This window comes from Onychostruthus taczanowskii, unplaced genomic scaffold (assembly GCF_017590055.1).
Source record: "Onychostruthus taczanowskii isolate IOZ18803 unplaced genomic scaffold, ASM1759005v1 scaffold157, whole genome shotgun sequence".
NCBI lineage: Eukaryota > Metazoa > Chordata > Aves > Passeriformes > Passeridae > Onychostruthus > Onychostruthus taczanowskii.
The window spans coordinates 550,898-566,922 of NW_024498762.1; the positions used below are offsets into that span (position 1 = coordinate 550,898).

Genomic DNA, 16,025 nt, shown 5'->3' on the forward strand with positions numbered 1-16,025 from the left:
AAGGGTTATGCAGGGCTAAGTGTTTGCTGCTTAACTCCCAGAAGCCAAACACTAAATTTACAGGTTTTTTATCCTTGTGAGCACCACTGATGCCTGGCAAACCCTGTGCTCTGCTCACCTGGGCACAGTGTCTCACCCTGTCACCCTTTCCTTGTGCTGCAATGCAAAAAAAAAAAAAAAATCAAGAAACCTGATTTTTGTAACTATATCTTTTTGAGCTATGCCCATCTTCCCTTTAGTACAGAATTTTGGGCTTGCATTTTGGGTTATTCCTTCTTTAACACATCAAACCACAGCAAGACTCATCTGGTTGAGGTGTTTTGCAGCACAAAAAGGAGGTCACCCAGGGGATCAGCTTGTTTTTCATTTCCTTAATGTCAGTGTGGGGTGAATATGATGGCTGGAACGTGACACATTAAAGCGACTGAAATCAGGTTGCTCCCACCAAGCTCTGACTAAGCAGCTGGAGAGGAGCTCGTGAGGCATCCCACCAGGAAGGTCCCCTGCTCCTGGGGTGGACACTGTTATGGATAAAAAGTTACCTATTTTTTTAAGGTTGCAGAGTTAAAACAAATTAAGTTAAGTTAGCTTCATTGTTGAGAGTTCTTCTTCAATTACCTGTTAGTTGTTGGTGATTAACCATTGTCCCCCTGATGCTTGCCAGGGAGTGACGCCCTGCAGGTACCAGGAGAACGGTGTGACCTCAGAGCTAGTATGCAGATCAGAATGCATTTCACTGAATTTTGTAACTTTCCAGGAAAAAAAACCCTAAAAACAACGAGTCAACATAGAATTAAAAGACCTAAGTGATGTCTAAGGATGAGGAACGTAGTCCAGTACCTGCTAAGATCCTTTTTACTTCTCACCCTCACCTGAAAAGATGTTAACTGGAGAGAGGACCCGAAATGTTAAACTGAAAAGGCGGGAATCTCCTAATCTCCTGTGAGGATGGAATCCCCAGCTCTGCCTGCAGACCAGCGGACATAGCTGCATCATCATCATCATCCTCCTCCTCCGTGTCATTCCTGGGAGCGACTGCGGCATGGGCGCGACCCGTCGGTTTCTCCCCACCTGAGCTGATTCTTTTTAATAAAGGCATCAAAAGATCTCCTGTCCATTTATTTCAGACACCACCCCTCAGCTCAGGGCAGAAGCTCTGGAGGTCAGAGCCCAGCAGGTCCATGAAGCTCAGCACCTGCAGGAGATCTGCACTGGCCCCTTCATCCCACTCAGCCTGGAGGTGGGCAGGGGAATCCAGGAGGGGTCACTGGTGGATGGGCTGGGTTGGGTGGCATCGTACCTGCCCCAACAACCCTGTCTGAGGGTGAGGGCTTGCCATGAACCACCACTCCTCAGGGTCTGGGGATGGACAATCGAGACTGTCAGACGACATTCACCCCAAATTCCGGTGTAACAGATTATCTGGGAATGGATCTATGTGAAATAACCATCAGCTCTGAGTGAAAGAAGTCACAAAAGAGGCCACTTCTGCAAAGAGAAACCCTGGAACTCCAGGGAAGCACCTCATCCACTCTCTGTGCTCCCCTGTGCCAGCCATGGCCATGCCAGGATGCAGGCAGGGCACTGGAGACAGAGGTGGCCTGCCTGGGTGAAAAGGGAAGAACAAATGGAATAGGGATGGCACAAGGAAATTTGAATGGAATTAGACAGGGAGGAAATGTTCCTCTTTATTATAATTTAAGTCCATGCACTTGCTTAATTAACTAAATGTATGGTGCACAGTATGCAGATGAAAAATGCACCCAAACTATTTTTAACACAGTTAAAGAGATGCATTAGGGTTGTAAATTCTAAGTAGGAAATGCAAGAATTATGTTGGTTCCTGAGCACACAGCTTTAAAAGTGCCTGAACCCAGGCTGTTTTCTTGCCACTGGTCCAAATGCAGCCCCTTCTTCAGCTCAGGGACCAAAGCTGAGCAGCTCACCCAGGGATCAGCAAATGTGTCTCCAGACACCTCAGACCATGGGGGAGCCCAGTGTGAGCACCTTGCTTAGGCTGGCACAGTGATCCCTCCTGAAATAAGATGGCAGATAGGGACAAAAAATCACTTTCAAGTATTAAACCCTTCCTGTGCACATGACAGGTGACAGAAACCAAGTCAAAAGCACTAGAAGGAAAAAAAGAATCATTCAGAGTAATAAAATGGAAAACTTTTAGGAGCCAAATGCCTACCTGTACAAAGAACTAGATTGAGGTCTAAGTGCTACTGCACCCCTCAAAAAGCCTGACCTGCTCTTTAGACACAGCTCAACTTTTCAAGTTTCAGCTCAGCCTTGAACAGAACGAAGCCATGTGCTGCAATGTGAAGGATTTGTCAAAAAAAAAAAAAAAAAAAGGAGAAAAAAAAAGGTGGCAAGAAATAGAAAAGAAAGGTACTGAGAGAAATAAGAAATATTAGGAGAAGGTGAGAATTAAAGAATTAAAGGAGGCTCAGACTTCTGGGAGCCAGAGAGCACCTCTAGCTGCACTCAAAAATGGGGCCCACCAGGCTCAGCTGTCCATGGGGTTATGCAAAATATATATTATATATCATATATATCATACACACAGCTCCCAAGAGCAGGTCACCCAGTTGTATCAGTGTAGGAAGAGCTATTAAGTACAAAAATGAATCATAACACAGAATTATAAAATCCTGCTTTTGCTCACAGAGGTAACGGCTCTGCTTTTAGAGAGGCAACATCTGAGATGAGACCAGGGCTGGGGGAGTGAGAGATTCCCTGGTTTGAATTTCCCTGATTTCTTATGCATGAAATGGTGAGAAAGGGAATGATCGACAGCAGGAAGAGGTGGGGAATGAAATCAGATGGATTGGATCTAGGATGCAGCACTGGAAATAAATGCAACCTGCACAGGCTTCTCAAGGCAGAGCATCAATGCAGAATCCCATGCAGAACCAGCCTGGGCCTCTGCAGGCAGGAATTTAGCAGAGGTGCTTACCCAGAGGCACCTCTCATATTTATTAAAACATCTCCTTGCTGGAAGAGTCCCAATAGTTTTTGTCTTGGCTTTGGGTGCAGGGAGCTGCCTTGAGCAGCCCTGGAGCAGCTCCGTGCCTGCAAAGGCAGCTGGGGCTGCAAGCATCTCTGTGAGATAAAACCCAGCCTTGCAGCATCACAAACTCACTCACACTGGAAATAAATCTTCATGCAAGGAAGTCCCTGTGAGCAGCAGGAGCGGGGAAATTGGGGTGCTGGCACTAGAGAGGGCTGACTGAAGCCAGGTCAGTGGCAGGACAGGGTACCCTCATCCACAGCCTGATTCAGGACTCCCATTCCTGCAGGATGAGGGCTAAAGGTGCTTTTGTGCTCCAGGCTTTGTCACAAAATGAGGTTTGGGGCACAAGGGGTCAGAGGAACCCCAATAGCACAGGTAGGGCACTGCACTGGCCTTTGGCACATGGCAATGGCTCCAGCCCTTCCACACAAACTTTGTGACCTTGAGGCAGGCTTGTCATCCTCTCACACCTTTGAATAAGCTTTTCATCTGTCCTGTCTGTCTGCATTACTGACTTCCAGTTACAAAACCCATTCCAACACTCCCAGACCTGGCACAGGCCATGCCAGGCTCACCCGGGCAGCAAGGGGGGATAACTGAGGCATGAGCTTATCCTGGCAGCTTTGTGTGAAGGTTCCCATATCCTTCAGCTCTTCCAGAGCTGTAACGGCAAACTGCCAAGGCTAAACCTGTCCTGGGTACAGTACAGAAAACTGGAGTCTATAGAACTTCCCAATACACTGTAAAAAAAGGATGATATCACCAACTCTTCACAGACATTGGTGCAATTACCACTTCAGCCCTGGATTCAGCCTCCATTTCCCAGCAGGTGCGTGAGGGATGGGGGCAGATGCTGGTTTTACAGGCTCCCTGTGGTGCCACAGCATATACAAGTGGAGTCACAAGCCCAGAACAAATGCAGCTGCTTGGGCTGAGGGGATGCAGCTACGTGGTGAGAGCCAAGGGGTACTGGGAGCAGCCTGGCACAGGGAACAGGGCAGTTTGGGGTGACCCTGCTCCTGCCCTGGGAGCACTCCTGGCTGCCCAAGCAAATGCCACTGCAGAGAGGCAAACAGGTCAGAAGTTAAGCCAGAGCAGCTGAAGAAGCCAAAGATGTTTGTAAAGCCCTCACAGCCAGAGCTACCCCTGCTGTTTGTCATTTGGTGTTCAGCCCCTTCCATCCCCGTCACTGCCACCCCAGTGTCCCCCGGCTGGGGTCTCACGTGTATTTAACAGAACCTTGCACACAACATCCCACCCTCAGTGCACACACAGGCAATAACCCAGCTCCCAGCGTGAGCACTCGGCCCCTCCACACCATTCTGGAAGATTTTGCGACACAAACCACCCACAACTCCAGAGGATGGGCAGGAGCATGAAAGGTGCTCAGGATGCCCAGTGCTGGACTTCACACTCCTCCTGGTAGCTGCAGCTGAGCTCCACAGATGCTCTCACTTCTCCTCTCCCATTTCCCTGGGGAGAGGAGCTTCTCCAAGGACCCCAGCTCGCTGCAGCGCTTGGCAAACCTCCCCCTTCCACCCAGCAAGGATCTCCCCTCTCCCACCGGTCCCACCAACACCTCCAGGGAAGGCCTCAATGTACAAAATGGCTGAGGAGCAGAAAGCACATCCCAACTCCTTATCTTACAGCAGCATAAGAGCAAAAGGATGGAGGGGGGAAAAAAAACAGAAAAGGCCCCAAAAATCCTTTTGCTGTGGCTGACAGAGGCTCTGGCCATGAGGAAAACCACAAAAACAAAACAAAAAAAGCATTGGCACCAAGGGTACATGAACCTCAGCCTGAGCCCAGGCCTGCAGAAGAGCCCGGTGGGACTGTGGAAAGTCCCAGAGGGAAGGGAGTTGCAGTAACACCGAGATTTATCTTGACCCTCCCTTTGCAATCCTGGGAACAACGGGAAGTCATCTGCACTCCTATGCAGCAATGCTTCAGAGATTCAGGGAATCCTTCTGCCAAACGCGGGTCAGCTGGGCCATTTCTGCCCAAAACCCGGGTACCCGAGGGAGATGAGCACCCAGGGATGCTCCTTTGTTTACCGCTCGGCTGTACAGGCAAGGAGACCCAGACACTGATTAGCATTTCTTTCTAGACACATCTCCCATTCAGACGCTTCCCACCGGGGACAAGAAATACCTCCAGAACCCTGAGTAGAGCCCCAGAACCAACCCCGGCCCCAAACCGACTGCAGCCACCCAGCAGGCAAAGATGGGGCCGGGGAGGGAAGGATGCTGGGGGGTGGGGGGGAGGAGAGACGGTGCCTGAGCAGAGCTTTTTGTTCCTGTGCTCACAGCATTGCTATGGTGATTTCAAGCAAGACGGAGGAACAGTCGCTACCCATCACTCCCGCTGCACCGACCGCATGAGCAGCCCCTTCCCCCGCAAGCAGGAGCGGGCAGGGGGAGACAGGGGCTCGGTGCAGCTCACCTCTCCTGGGAGCCACCCCCCAGCTCTGCAGGGACAGCTTCTCCCCCCCGCCCCCTTCCCCGGATGGCCATCACCGCCCCGTCCCCGGGCACCGCCTGGGCTGGGGCGAGGGATGCGGGATGCGGGATGCAGCGGCGGCCCGGCCGGGCGGCCCGACTGATCTCGGGGAGGATGTGGGGGAGCGGCTCAGCCTCCGCCCCCCGCAGCATCCCCCGGGGCTCCCCAGCCAGCCCTGGCACCCGGCATCCCTTCCCCGCACCCGCTCTGCAGCTGGAGCATCCCTCCTCTCCGGCGCATTTTGGGGGCTCAGCGGGTGGAGGAGGGCACTCCGACCCGGGGAGGGGGGGGGGGGTCTCTGCCATCAGCTTTGCCCCCCACCCTTTTACTCACACGTATGCGTGGTAAATGAAAGCCCATCCCCGCGGTCTCTCCAGCACATTGTAGAGGAAATTCTGCAGCTTGCGGTAAAAAGCATTCCTTTTGGGGGGCTTCCCGCTGCCCGACACCCCGGAGCGGGGCTTGCTGAGGATGCTGCCCCGCTTGGAGCTCTCAGAACCGGCGATGAGGAGCGCTCCGTCCCGGCTGGAGTCCGGGGCGCCCGGGTCCAGCCCCACGAAGCCCACCTTGAGCTTCTTCTCCGCGGCGGGCCCCGGGTAGACGCCTCCGTTGCGGGATTTCTGCACCATGGTGGCGGCGGGGGGCGGCGGGGCCGNNGCCGGCAGCAGCCTCCTGCACTCCCCCCCCACACACACACCCCTCCCCACTCCTAAAAATCCGGGCTTGGCATTCCTCACCCCCTCAAAATTAAAAAAAAAAAAGTGGGTCCGATCGCGCCCCCCACCAAGAAAAGCAGTGTCTGGCGTTGTTCCCCTAAATGTAGGTCTCCCCTAAAGCAGGGGCGGACATCCCACCCTCAGACCGAGGTACAACATCTTCCTGCTGCCCCCAGCCCGGTGTCTGCTCCCTAAACCAGGCTCTGGCACCCCCCTCAAGACCACCGCGGAGGGGGCTCCTCCTGCCCCCCGGGAAGGGCTGGGCAGCAGCCTGTGCTGGGATGCCATCCCCCTGCTCCCACTGGCAGGGCGTGCAGACACTGCCACAGTGTCACAGGGGGACCCAATCTGTGCCCCATCTCCGTGAGCCCACTCAGCAGCAGACCTGCTCAACCTCTCCACAAATCCCACTGTGCAAAGTCATTCCCTTTCTCCACTCTTCCCAAAGGCCCAACCTATCCTCTTGGTAGCCCAAATTCAGCTTTCATGCTGAAATTGCACCGTGACATGGTCACCAAACTGTTTGGAGGCCAAGCTCCCAGCACAGAAAGTCCATCTCCAGATGTGCTGACCCAAATCAGCTCTTTAATACCCCACTATTTATAGTCCAGCAGCAGCATTTTCCCCCCTTACACCAAGTCTGGATTCTGCCCCAAGGCATATTTCCTGCTGGCACACCTTCACTGGACTCAGGAGAAGACAGGCAGACTGCAGAAGACAGGACAGAGGTGCCTGCCCCACATAATTTTCCTCCATGGAAAGGGTTCTTTGCAGTGCAATGGGAAGACCTCCAATCAAATAAAATCAAGCCCAAGATCATCATCTACTTCCCAGTGACATTTCTGTCCCTTACAACCCAAAAAAATCACAGGTGATCTGTGAACTGCACACCTCTGCATGTTCTTTGTAAGTAAAACAAGGCTTTAGGACAAAACTTTTTGGATGTAAATTAAATAGCAATCTCAGGTAGGCTGCACCTTTCATCATAAATACCTTGATACAATGTGAGTAGAAAAGCAGCAAAATGGTGGCCCTGAGTTTTATGGCTGCAGGAGCCACTCAGGGCTGGGTTTCATTGGAAAACCAATCTTACCACTCTGTATTGTTGCCAGCTTTTCCCGAAATTCATATTTAAATGAGAAAATCAGCATAACCTTTCAGAGTGCTCTTCTCAAGTCCTGGCTTTTTGGTCCTCTCCTAATTTTTCAGGAGGATCCCAGTGAGAACTAATGGATGAGAGGAGCACTGAGATTAAAGCTGCTGCCTCTCACTCTCCAAACCCTGTCATGCACATTGAGAGAAGAGTGAGTGTGGAGCAGCCCTACATTTTTTATGAACAGAACGTTTCCTGTGACCCATATTCTCTCCAACACATGGCTGAAAGAGAATCCATCTCTGCAAGGCAGGCAGAAAACTAAAGCTGGGTTAAATACTGGAAAAACAGATCTGCAAGTATGTCAGTGAATAAATTGCTCAATTCAATGAGGGGGCCATTCTATTCATTATTTGTGAACACTTGTAAGATCATTAGTGTTCTTTAATAGGGTGGCCAATTACAAATGTGCCTGGCACTAATGTACAAAGTGCATTATTATAGATCCAGTGACGCAGTCCCAAAGCAGGAAATATCCCCCTCCACAAAAAGGCCAACAACAAACAAAGGAAGCAATTTTCAATTAACAAATTCAAGATTACAAATAGTCTGTGAGCCCTAAAGAAGAATCTAAATTCAACACACTCCTCTTTGCCTAATTAGTTGGTCATTTGCAGTGTCACACTGCAGCACAGCTTTGGGTGTCCTGCATTTCTGAGACCACCAGAAATCAGGAGTGGGAAAGGTAAGGGGTGGGATCTCACCCTTTCCAAGCCATGGGTGGGCTGAGGAAAGGCACGCTGTGGTTGTAGGGACTGTCAGGGATTGTTGTTTCACTCAGGTGGGAGGAAAAACCTCAAAGACAAGCAAGGCCTTGGCATCAGGGATTAACTCCTTTTGTAAATAGAGTGATCTTTAGGAGGTGGAAAAGGCCTGAAATTGTGGATGAAGGCCTCTTCTAGCCTCATCCCTTCTTTCTTTTTACCTTGGACCCTTAGGGCATCTCTAACTTTTTATAATGTCCCATGGGTGGCACCACCAGATGCAGTTGAGTGTTCAGAAGCACATGGCTTTACCCCTTCCACCCCCACGTGTCACTCACAGGAACTGTCCCTTGATCCAGTGTCCAGTGCCTGGCCAGCTGCAGCCCTGAGAGGAGCAGCAGTCTCAGGGAACAACTGGGACTCAAACACTTACTGAGCTGTGATGTCCTGCACAGAGCCTGCAGCAGGTAATCTTGGAGATGAAGTCACTTGTGTGCCACTTCTGCGGGGTAGCAGAAGACAAGACACAGCCATTAACACTTGGAATTAATGAGGTATATAAAAGCAGCAGTGGGAAGGTGCTTTTATCTGATCCAAGGACATTATGTCTCCACAAACAAACAGAATTACTGAGTCAGTCCTTTGCTTTCAACATTGGTGATGGCTTTAAAACACAAACACCATGGCAGATAGCTTAGACCCTGAAGGTAGGATGAAATCCATCAATCCATGTTAAGATACAGAAAGTCCATGCTCTGTCCCCTGGCGATTTTTGAGATGTAGTAAGAAATGACTGGTGTGAAATAATGTAGAATGACTCTAGGGATAAATTTCTGCTTGAAACACTGAACGAGAGCCCTTTCTCCATCCCCACCCAGCTGGTGGTTTGTGTGAACTGTGCTACCCATAGCTTGGGTTTTGTCACTCACAGCTCTCTCCCAGAGCTATTTTCAAACCCTAAAGCAGATGGCTTTACCTCCCCTTGTACAGGATGCTGCAACATCCCAGCAACACTAACCTGCCAAGGGAAAAGACATGAACAGCTCGGTCTCCCTGCACCCAGTGTCCACCCATCTCACTCTGCTTCAGCTCCCCCTCACCTCCCACCACCCCTATCCTCTTCTCTGAGCAGAAAACAGCCCTCAGGAGCTCCTGTCTATTGATTATTCATGTCTCTTCCCTGCCTGACTCTTCCCAACACATGCCAAATCAGTTTTGGCTTTGAAACCAGCAGCCCTGACCCAAGAGAGGTTGGTTCATACAAGGAACTCGACCTGGAAGGAGATGCTTCCCCAGTGTAAGGTGGAGCCTTCAGGGGAAAAAGGCTGTAGGAAAGATAATTTCTGTGCTCAAATAGAGAAATCTACATATTTCCAAAGGAGAAAGGCGAGTGTGGCATTTCTGGCTGGAATAGAAGGCAGTGCTCAGCCAAAGCTTCCACATCTGGGATGAAGAGATGTGGTACAGCTGCAGAGTATGTGCAGGGTGGTGAGGACACTGGTGCAGAAGGACCACCTCGAGGGCAAGAGGGTTCAAACTGGCCAGAGAGCAAAGACTGCTTTTGGCAATCAGTCACAACCACAGCATCAGCACTGATTTTTTTAGACTTTTTTTTTAAACCACCTGAAATGAAGATGCACCAGATGGTTTTCCAGTCCTGATCAAATCTGACAGTCATCTGTTTCAATGCTAATTAATTTTCTATCCATTTTCATCATAACTAGAAGCCCTGGTAGACAGAGACTCCCCAGTGGCTCATTCTTTCCCCTTCAAAGGGGATTTTAAAGTGTATTCTCTTCTTTACCAGGCACAGGAAAAGGTGCCCATGAGGAGGCCACGCCTCCCAGCCACTAAAAATCTTCAATCAGAATTTGCAAGCAACATGCTGATAAGAAGCCAGGCTCCCTTCATCCTGCTGCTGACAGAGCTGCTTATTTTATATTACATATTTATTGGATGCAAAATTTCTGTGCCACCATCCATCTTCCTGCCCTGTTCTTAGACAGCACCGACCTCATTGGAGGCTGCTCCAGAAAAACCCGGGACAAATCCTGCTGTATGAGATCAGCTTGAGCTGCAGCTGGAAGTGTCTAACTGTATGAACAGAAATCTCTCCAAGTTATGCTGAACTGACTTGGGAGACACACATGCTCCATTCTTAGCTAGAAATTTATGTTCCTCCTTTCTAAGGGTGATTAAAATTGCTGAGGTCTAAATATTAATTTGTGCTGCGGAGGCCTGACTTTAAGGAAAACTGGTTTCTGGAAAGAACATCTGCTTAACTGGGCATGTGGAAGGACAAACAAGTGGAAGAAAAGCAAAATTAAGGTGAATTCTCTTGAATTAAGTTGTGTTACTTTCAGAGCATCCACAAAGTATGTATAAGTCACAGAGGGACCAGCACCCAGCCCATTTCCCTTTAGTCACCTTTAGACTGCTCTGTTTCTGTTCCACTCAGTGCACACAGACCCTTCTCCTGGAAAATTCCCCACTGGCCAGGTCTCCTTCCCCATCTCTACTCTCCACACTTCTGTCATTGCCCTCCAGCTCCTCCTCCTGCCCTCACCTCCTTTGGGACCACGTGTAATTTCTTTTCTTCATTTATGCAGTTACCTTGAAGGTATTTTTAGCCAGTGACCACAGTTGCCCCTGAGCCTTCCTTTTCCCAGACTCTGTAAATTTAGCTCTCTTAGTCATCCCTCACGTCTCCCAGTGCTCACGTTGTTCCTCCTGACCTCCTTGGGTTTCCACCTCCTCCTGCACCCACAAGGACCAAAGCCACACCGTCAAACTGCCGTCACCTCAGTGCTCTTTGACCTCATCCCCAAGGCCAAGGCTGCTCCAAGACCTCCTCCCACACCCTGATGGCTACCACAAGCTCCCTGGGGACAACCACTCAGAGATGGAGGAGCCTGCCCACCAAAATCCCCCTTCCAGTGTCGCCAAACCAGCGCTGTGCCCTCCACAGTACACAACTTACAGCAACAAAACTAAACTTGGTCTCACTTGGGAGCTCTTCCAGTCTTGCCTGGGTTCAGGAGCTTGGAATCCAGCTCAGGCCTGGCTCTGGTCCCAGTAAAGCACCTCCCAGAACCATAACTGCATCCTGGCTGAGACCCAGTCCCACAAAGCCCATTAGGTGCTTTGTTCCCATTCAAGCACCTGCCTCCCACTGACTTCAAAGCTGAATCAAAACCTGCATGAATATTTAGGGACTGGAGGTTGTCATCCGAAAGAAACAAGCCCATACTGAAATAGCTGATTCTGACACATCATCTCTGCAAGGAGGGGCACATCATATTGATCTGTGCTTTTTCCTGACATGGGAGGGAAACCAGCTCAAATAAATAGGCTCCAGAAGATGCCAGGTGTCCTGGGTTGGGAGCGACCTCCTAGAGCCCAAACTTGGCAGGTGCTGGGGGCAGAAAAGGGTGTAGGGGTGTAAGACATGGTGTGTAATGCTGGGGCAGGATGTGAGGGGGATTCCAGCTCTGTGGGGGTTACAGCACGTGGGGAGCTGTGCAGGATCAAAGGGGGTCTCTGAAGGAGATAATCCCATCTGACCCTGTCCCATGGATGGGGTGCTCCTTAGGGAAGAGCAGGGAAAGGGGGTACAAGGCTGCCAGCAGGAGGGGAGCAGCATGAGGAGATGCAAAAGGTCTAAACCTGCATGCAGAAAAAATATATTTTCTTTTTTTTTTTATGCAAAAGCTTTTTTATAATTTTTTTTCTTTCTTTCTGAAATGTCAAAATCTACAGATTTGGCAAGTAAGAAAACCAAACCCAATTACTGAAATACTGAAAAGCTTGAAGGCTAATTATTTTACCTCTTCATTATTGAGAGAGATTTTAAAAACCCTTCCAAATAAAAAAAAAATCTGCTTTACATTTTTTCCATGTAATATTTTTTTTTCATTTCAAAAATGTTAAAGAAAGAATATTAGATTTTGATTTTAGTTGGGAGGGCTGCTTTTGATCCATGTTTCAGGTTAAAAAAATGGAAGTATTGTGTTGGGAAGCTGCCAGGCAGACGTGGCTGTCTCCATGCTCCTGCCTCTGTCACAGCATACCATGTGTCATCTGCAAAGAAAAACTCTTGAAGCAACTAAATTCATAGTTTCTCTGCACCATGGGCTTTTGCTGCAGGCTTTCGTCAGTCTTTCAGCCTGGACACCTGGGAAATCAAAAGAACGTAAAAGGGCAAGAGTTTATGATTTATTTATCTTTAACCTGAGGTCCTAAGGAAAGCTGGTGTACGTGCATCTGCATCTCTCTTCCCTCCTTTAACAACTGCAGAGCTTTTGGGCAATTTTTTAAAGAGAGGGGGGACATTTCAGATTGCTTTGAGTGAGAATACGTGATGAGAGAGAGGACAGAAATCTCCTCACTGCAGGAACTGGTGATGCATGGGCCGATAATAATGGACATCAGAGAACCCCAGGACATTATTAGGAACATAAATCTATGGGGAAATGGGCACCCCTGGTTCTACTGGTCATGAAATTCCCTCTTTGTGGGCTCACTTCGGATCCTGTGTAGGAAGCACCTGCTGAACCCCTCGGGTGTTGGACAGGGCAGGATCAAGCACTTTGGGCACGTTCCCCCAGGAGAAAACGCAGGTGCTGTGCCTGCAGGGTGGCATCTCCTCACTTCCAGCCTGATTTTCATGCAACCCCTCTTTTGTTCTCGCAACTTCGCCTTGCTCACGCTGTTCCTGTCCTCGGGGCATTCGGCTGTGCCCTCAAAACCCCTCCATCAGCATCTCTGAGCGGGCAGAGCAGGGCAGGCAGCTGTAGAGCCGAGCTGTGTCTGCAGCCCGACAGGAGCTGTCAGCCGGGCACAGTCCCCCTGTCCGGGCAGAGGGACTTCAGCTGCACCTGGAGACGAGCTCAGCCTCGGCCAGCCCGCCCTGTCCCCACTCTCGGCACATTCCCCGTGCTCCCTGTGGCTGTGTGGGGACACCAAAGCTCTGGGGCTGCGGCAGCGCTTCCCTCCCGGCCCTGGCTGTGACGGAACAGCCGGAGCATCCACGGGGACCCATCGATCACTGCCACCTCCTCCGCCTCGCTGGTCACCGCAGCCCTTCAGGGGGACCCATCGATCACTGCCACCTCCTCCGCCCTCGCTGCTCACCGCAGCCCTTCAGGGCAGTGCTGGGGGACAATTCCCCGCTGTGTCCTTGGAGAGGATCCTCTCACCGCGCCGATGTGAGGGGTGGCAGGGCTGGCACACACACTCCGTGTGCCCTGCGCTCCTGCTCCTCACCCAAACCCAGCTCAGACACCCACAGCCTGTGCGAGGTGACTGCTGTCACAGCCACCACATCCCCACAAAGCTGATATTTGGGGATTGTCCTCTTCTCTTTGCCCTGCTTGTATCGCCATCCCAAAGCTGGCTGCTGCCAGACTCATCACTCTGAGTGCTCGGCTGTGGCTGGCTGGGACTGCAGAGAGCATTTAGCAGATATAAGGCATGAGAACTGTGCCAGACTCAGGGTGATTACAAATCATTTAGACTAAGCAAAACCAGGCCATCCTAAATTTGCAGGCAGCAAAGAAGTGTTTGTGAGCAGAGCTGAAATGAGTTATTTGAAGATGCTGCAGTACCTCTACATAAAGCATCAGAACAGTGGCTAAATGCTACCCGAGGCAGAAGGAGAGTCTGGCCCAAAGCTGCACCCTGGGCTGCGCCACAGCTCCAGTTTCTCTTCAGCTCAGCAATATTTCTGCACAGGGTAAAGCACAGGCCAAGAGGAGGATGGGACGTGGTGCATTGCCCTGGCCAGAGCTGCTGCTTTGTGCTCCCTTGGCTGCAGGTGCACCTGGATCTCAAACTGGGGAAATGCAGAGGGAGGTGGTTAAAGGAAATCAGTCAAAACCTCCTAGGTTTGGCCCTTGGCATGTTGCAGAATGCTGGGGGAGAGCCTGGCTTCCCACCCTTCTCTCTGAATTTGTACCTCTGGGGTCAAGGGTAGCTGATGGACCTTGTGAAGGGGGTGTGATGGAAACAGGATGCAGACATGAGACCCACCCAGGCATGGATGTTCTCTGCCCTGATCAGCTTTTTCCTTTTTCCTCCATCCTCTACTTCCCAAGAAGGTTTAGTCCAAGGGGTGTGTGACCAGCCCCAAGGACACAAAACCCAGGGAGAACTCCTCATCCCCACAGGGCCAGGCACTGCCCAGACTGTGGGGATGGCCTCAGCCCCATCTGCTCTGACCTGGGTGCCCAACATTGTGCAGATCTGCTTAGGAAAGAGGCCAAGCCCAGACACTTGTGCTGGGGAGCAGAGCAGAGGTGATTTACACCAATGCTGGATGGAGAGCTGCCCAGGGCAGTGCAGCTCTGCAAGGGGAAATGTGCTGTGCAACTCCCAAGGAGAAGAGAAGCATCTGCTGGGACACAAGGGAAGATATTGCTCAGGGATGAAGTCACTGTCTGAGGTCACACAGCCACTCTGTGCTGCATGTGCATCATTCCCACCACTGCCACAGATGATTCAGCATCTCCATCACCAGCAGCGATGGCAGGACTCCCTTGGGTGATGTCCTCTGGGAATTCTGGGCTGAACAGCACCTTGGCAGTCAGTGGCATTGGCTTCCAAGGCAGCAAAACCAGAACGGGAGGTCAGGAGATCTTTGTTTGCTTTTTTTTGCCCCAGTGGGATGTATTTTCAAATGCTGTGTAAATGCTTCAGAAGTCACCAAGACTTTTGAGTCAGCGTGACACAGGCAGGACCTCACTGCCTATGTGGGGTTAAGGTCCAGCAAAGTCTGCTGACAGATGATGGAGCCATGGGAGAGGAGCTGCCCTGACTGGAGTTCTCTGTGTGCTGGTGACGTGTGGCCTGTGCTGGGTCTCTGCAGGGACCTGCCCAGGCTGACAAAGGGCTGTGGCTGATGCTTTAACTCCCCTCCAAGTGCAGAAGGGCAGCAGGCAGTTCAAATTCCCCCAGCTCAGCATCTGCAGCCTAGATTCCACTTGCAATCTTGAAAAAGCCTTATAAATTTTTTAGAGCAGCCCCAAACGCCTGCTGAATTGGCCAATCAGCTCCAGTGGATTAAGAAAACTTACTTTAAATTATTAACAGCATGCAGCCAGACACAAGGGTAGAGGTGGGAAAGGAGAAGTACTCATTCCTCATTCCAGTGGATGCCACAGGAGCAGTCAGCACCAGGCTGGGTTTGGCAGAGGTGTCCATTCACACCTACAGGATGGTTCCATTCATGGGATCCTCCCTTCTCCATCAGGAGCCCCCACCAAGGCATCAGTGCCATGCTATGCACAGGGTGTGCAGCATGGTGGAGGTGATGTTCCTTTTGGGAACTGGGTGCTGGTTCACATCCAGCCCCCACACACCTCCCTCTCCTTCCCTCCTCTTCCAGGCCCTTTGGGTTCTCTCCTCTTGAAGAGCTGATCCCCAGCTCTACAGCAGAGCCAGCCCTGATGTTTTTTGACTTTCCTACAACCTCAATTAATTTTCCCTCCACCAGCTTCAAATTTCAGGAAATAAAATCACATTTGCAAGCTCTGGTCCCCAAAGAAATGGCAATAAGCACTTTGCATCTATTCCTTTTGTTTTGGACTGCGCTGCCTGCCTGCCAGGATCAGGGACGTGGGTCTGGATTTCCTCGGCTTGGCAGCTGTTCCTGGAGGACTTTGTCCCTGTTTCCACGAGATGGCACCGATGAGGCTGCCACGGGAAGCAGCCGCCGCGACGCCTTCAGGGAGGACGGGGATGGAAAACGACTCCAATATAATAAAAGTTGCCATGAAAAAATGCCTCTAAACTCTGGCTTGTGGCATCCTAGCACACCTGGCCATGACAGGGAGGAATTGGAGGAGAATTTGGTGTTTTAAAATCCATCTCACCAGCACAGCTCTATCACCTGCCGTGGGTAATACACACCCACCTGCTCCAGCACGGTGCTGATG

General features: G+C 50.9%; 1 protein-coding gene across 5 annotated transcripts in view; it reads right to left on the reverse strand.

Annotated features, from left to right (window-relative positions):
• The window catches only part of KCNQ2 (potassium voltage-gated channel subfamily Q member 2), a 64,334-nt gene extending 58,187 nt beyond the window's left edge, over positions 1–6,147 (reverse strand). For all 5 annotated transcript variants that reach the window (XM_041399154.1, XM_041399155.1, XM_041399153.1 and 2 more), the window contains exon 1: positions 5,852–6,147. In XM_041399154.1, coding sequence (XP_041255088.1) covers positions 5,852–6,147 — 296 coding nt within the window. The remainder of the gene's footprint in view (positions 1–5,851) is intronic.
• Between the last annotated feature and the right edge of the window lie 9,878 nt (positions 6,148–16,025).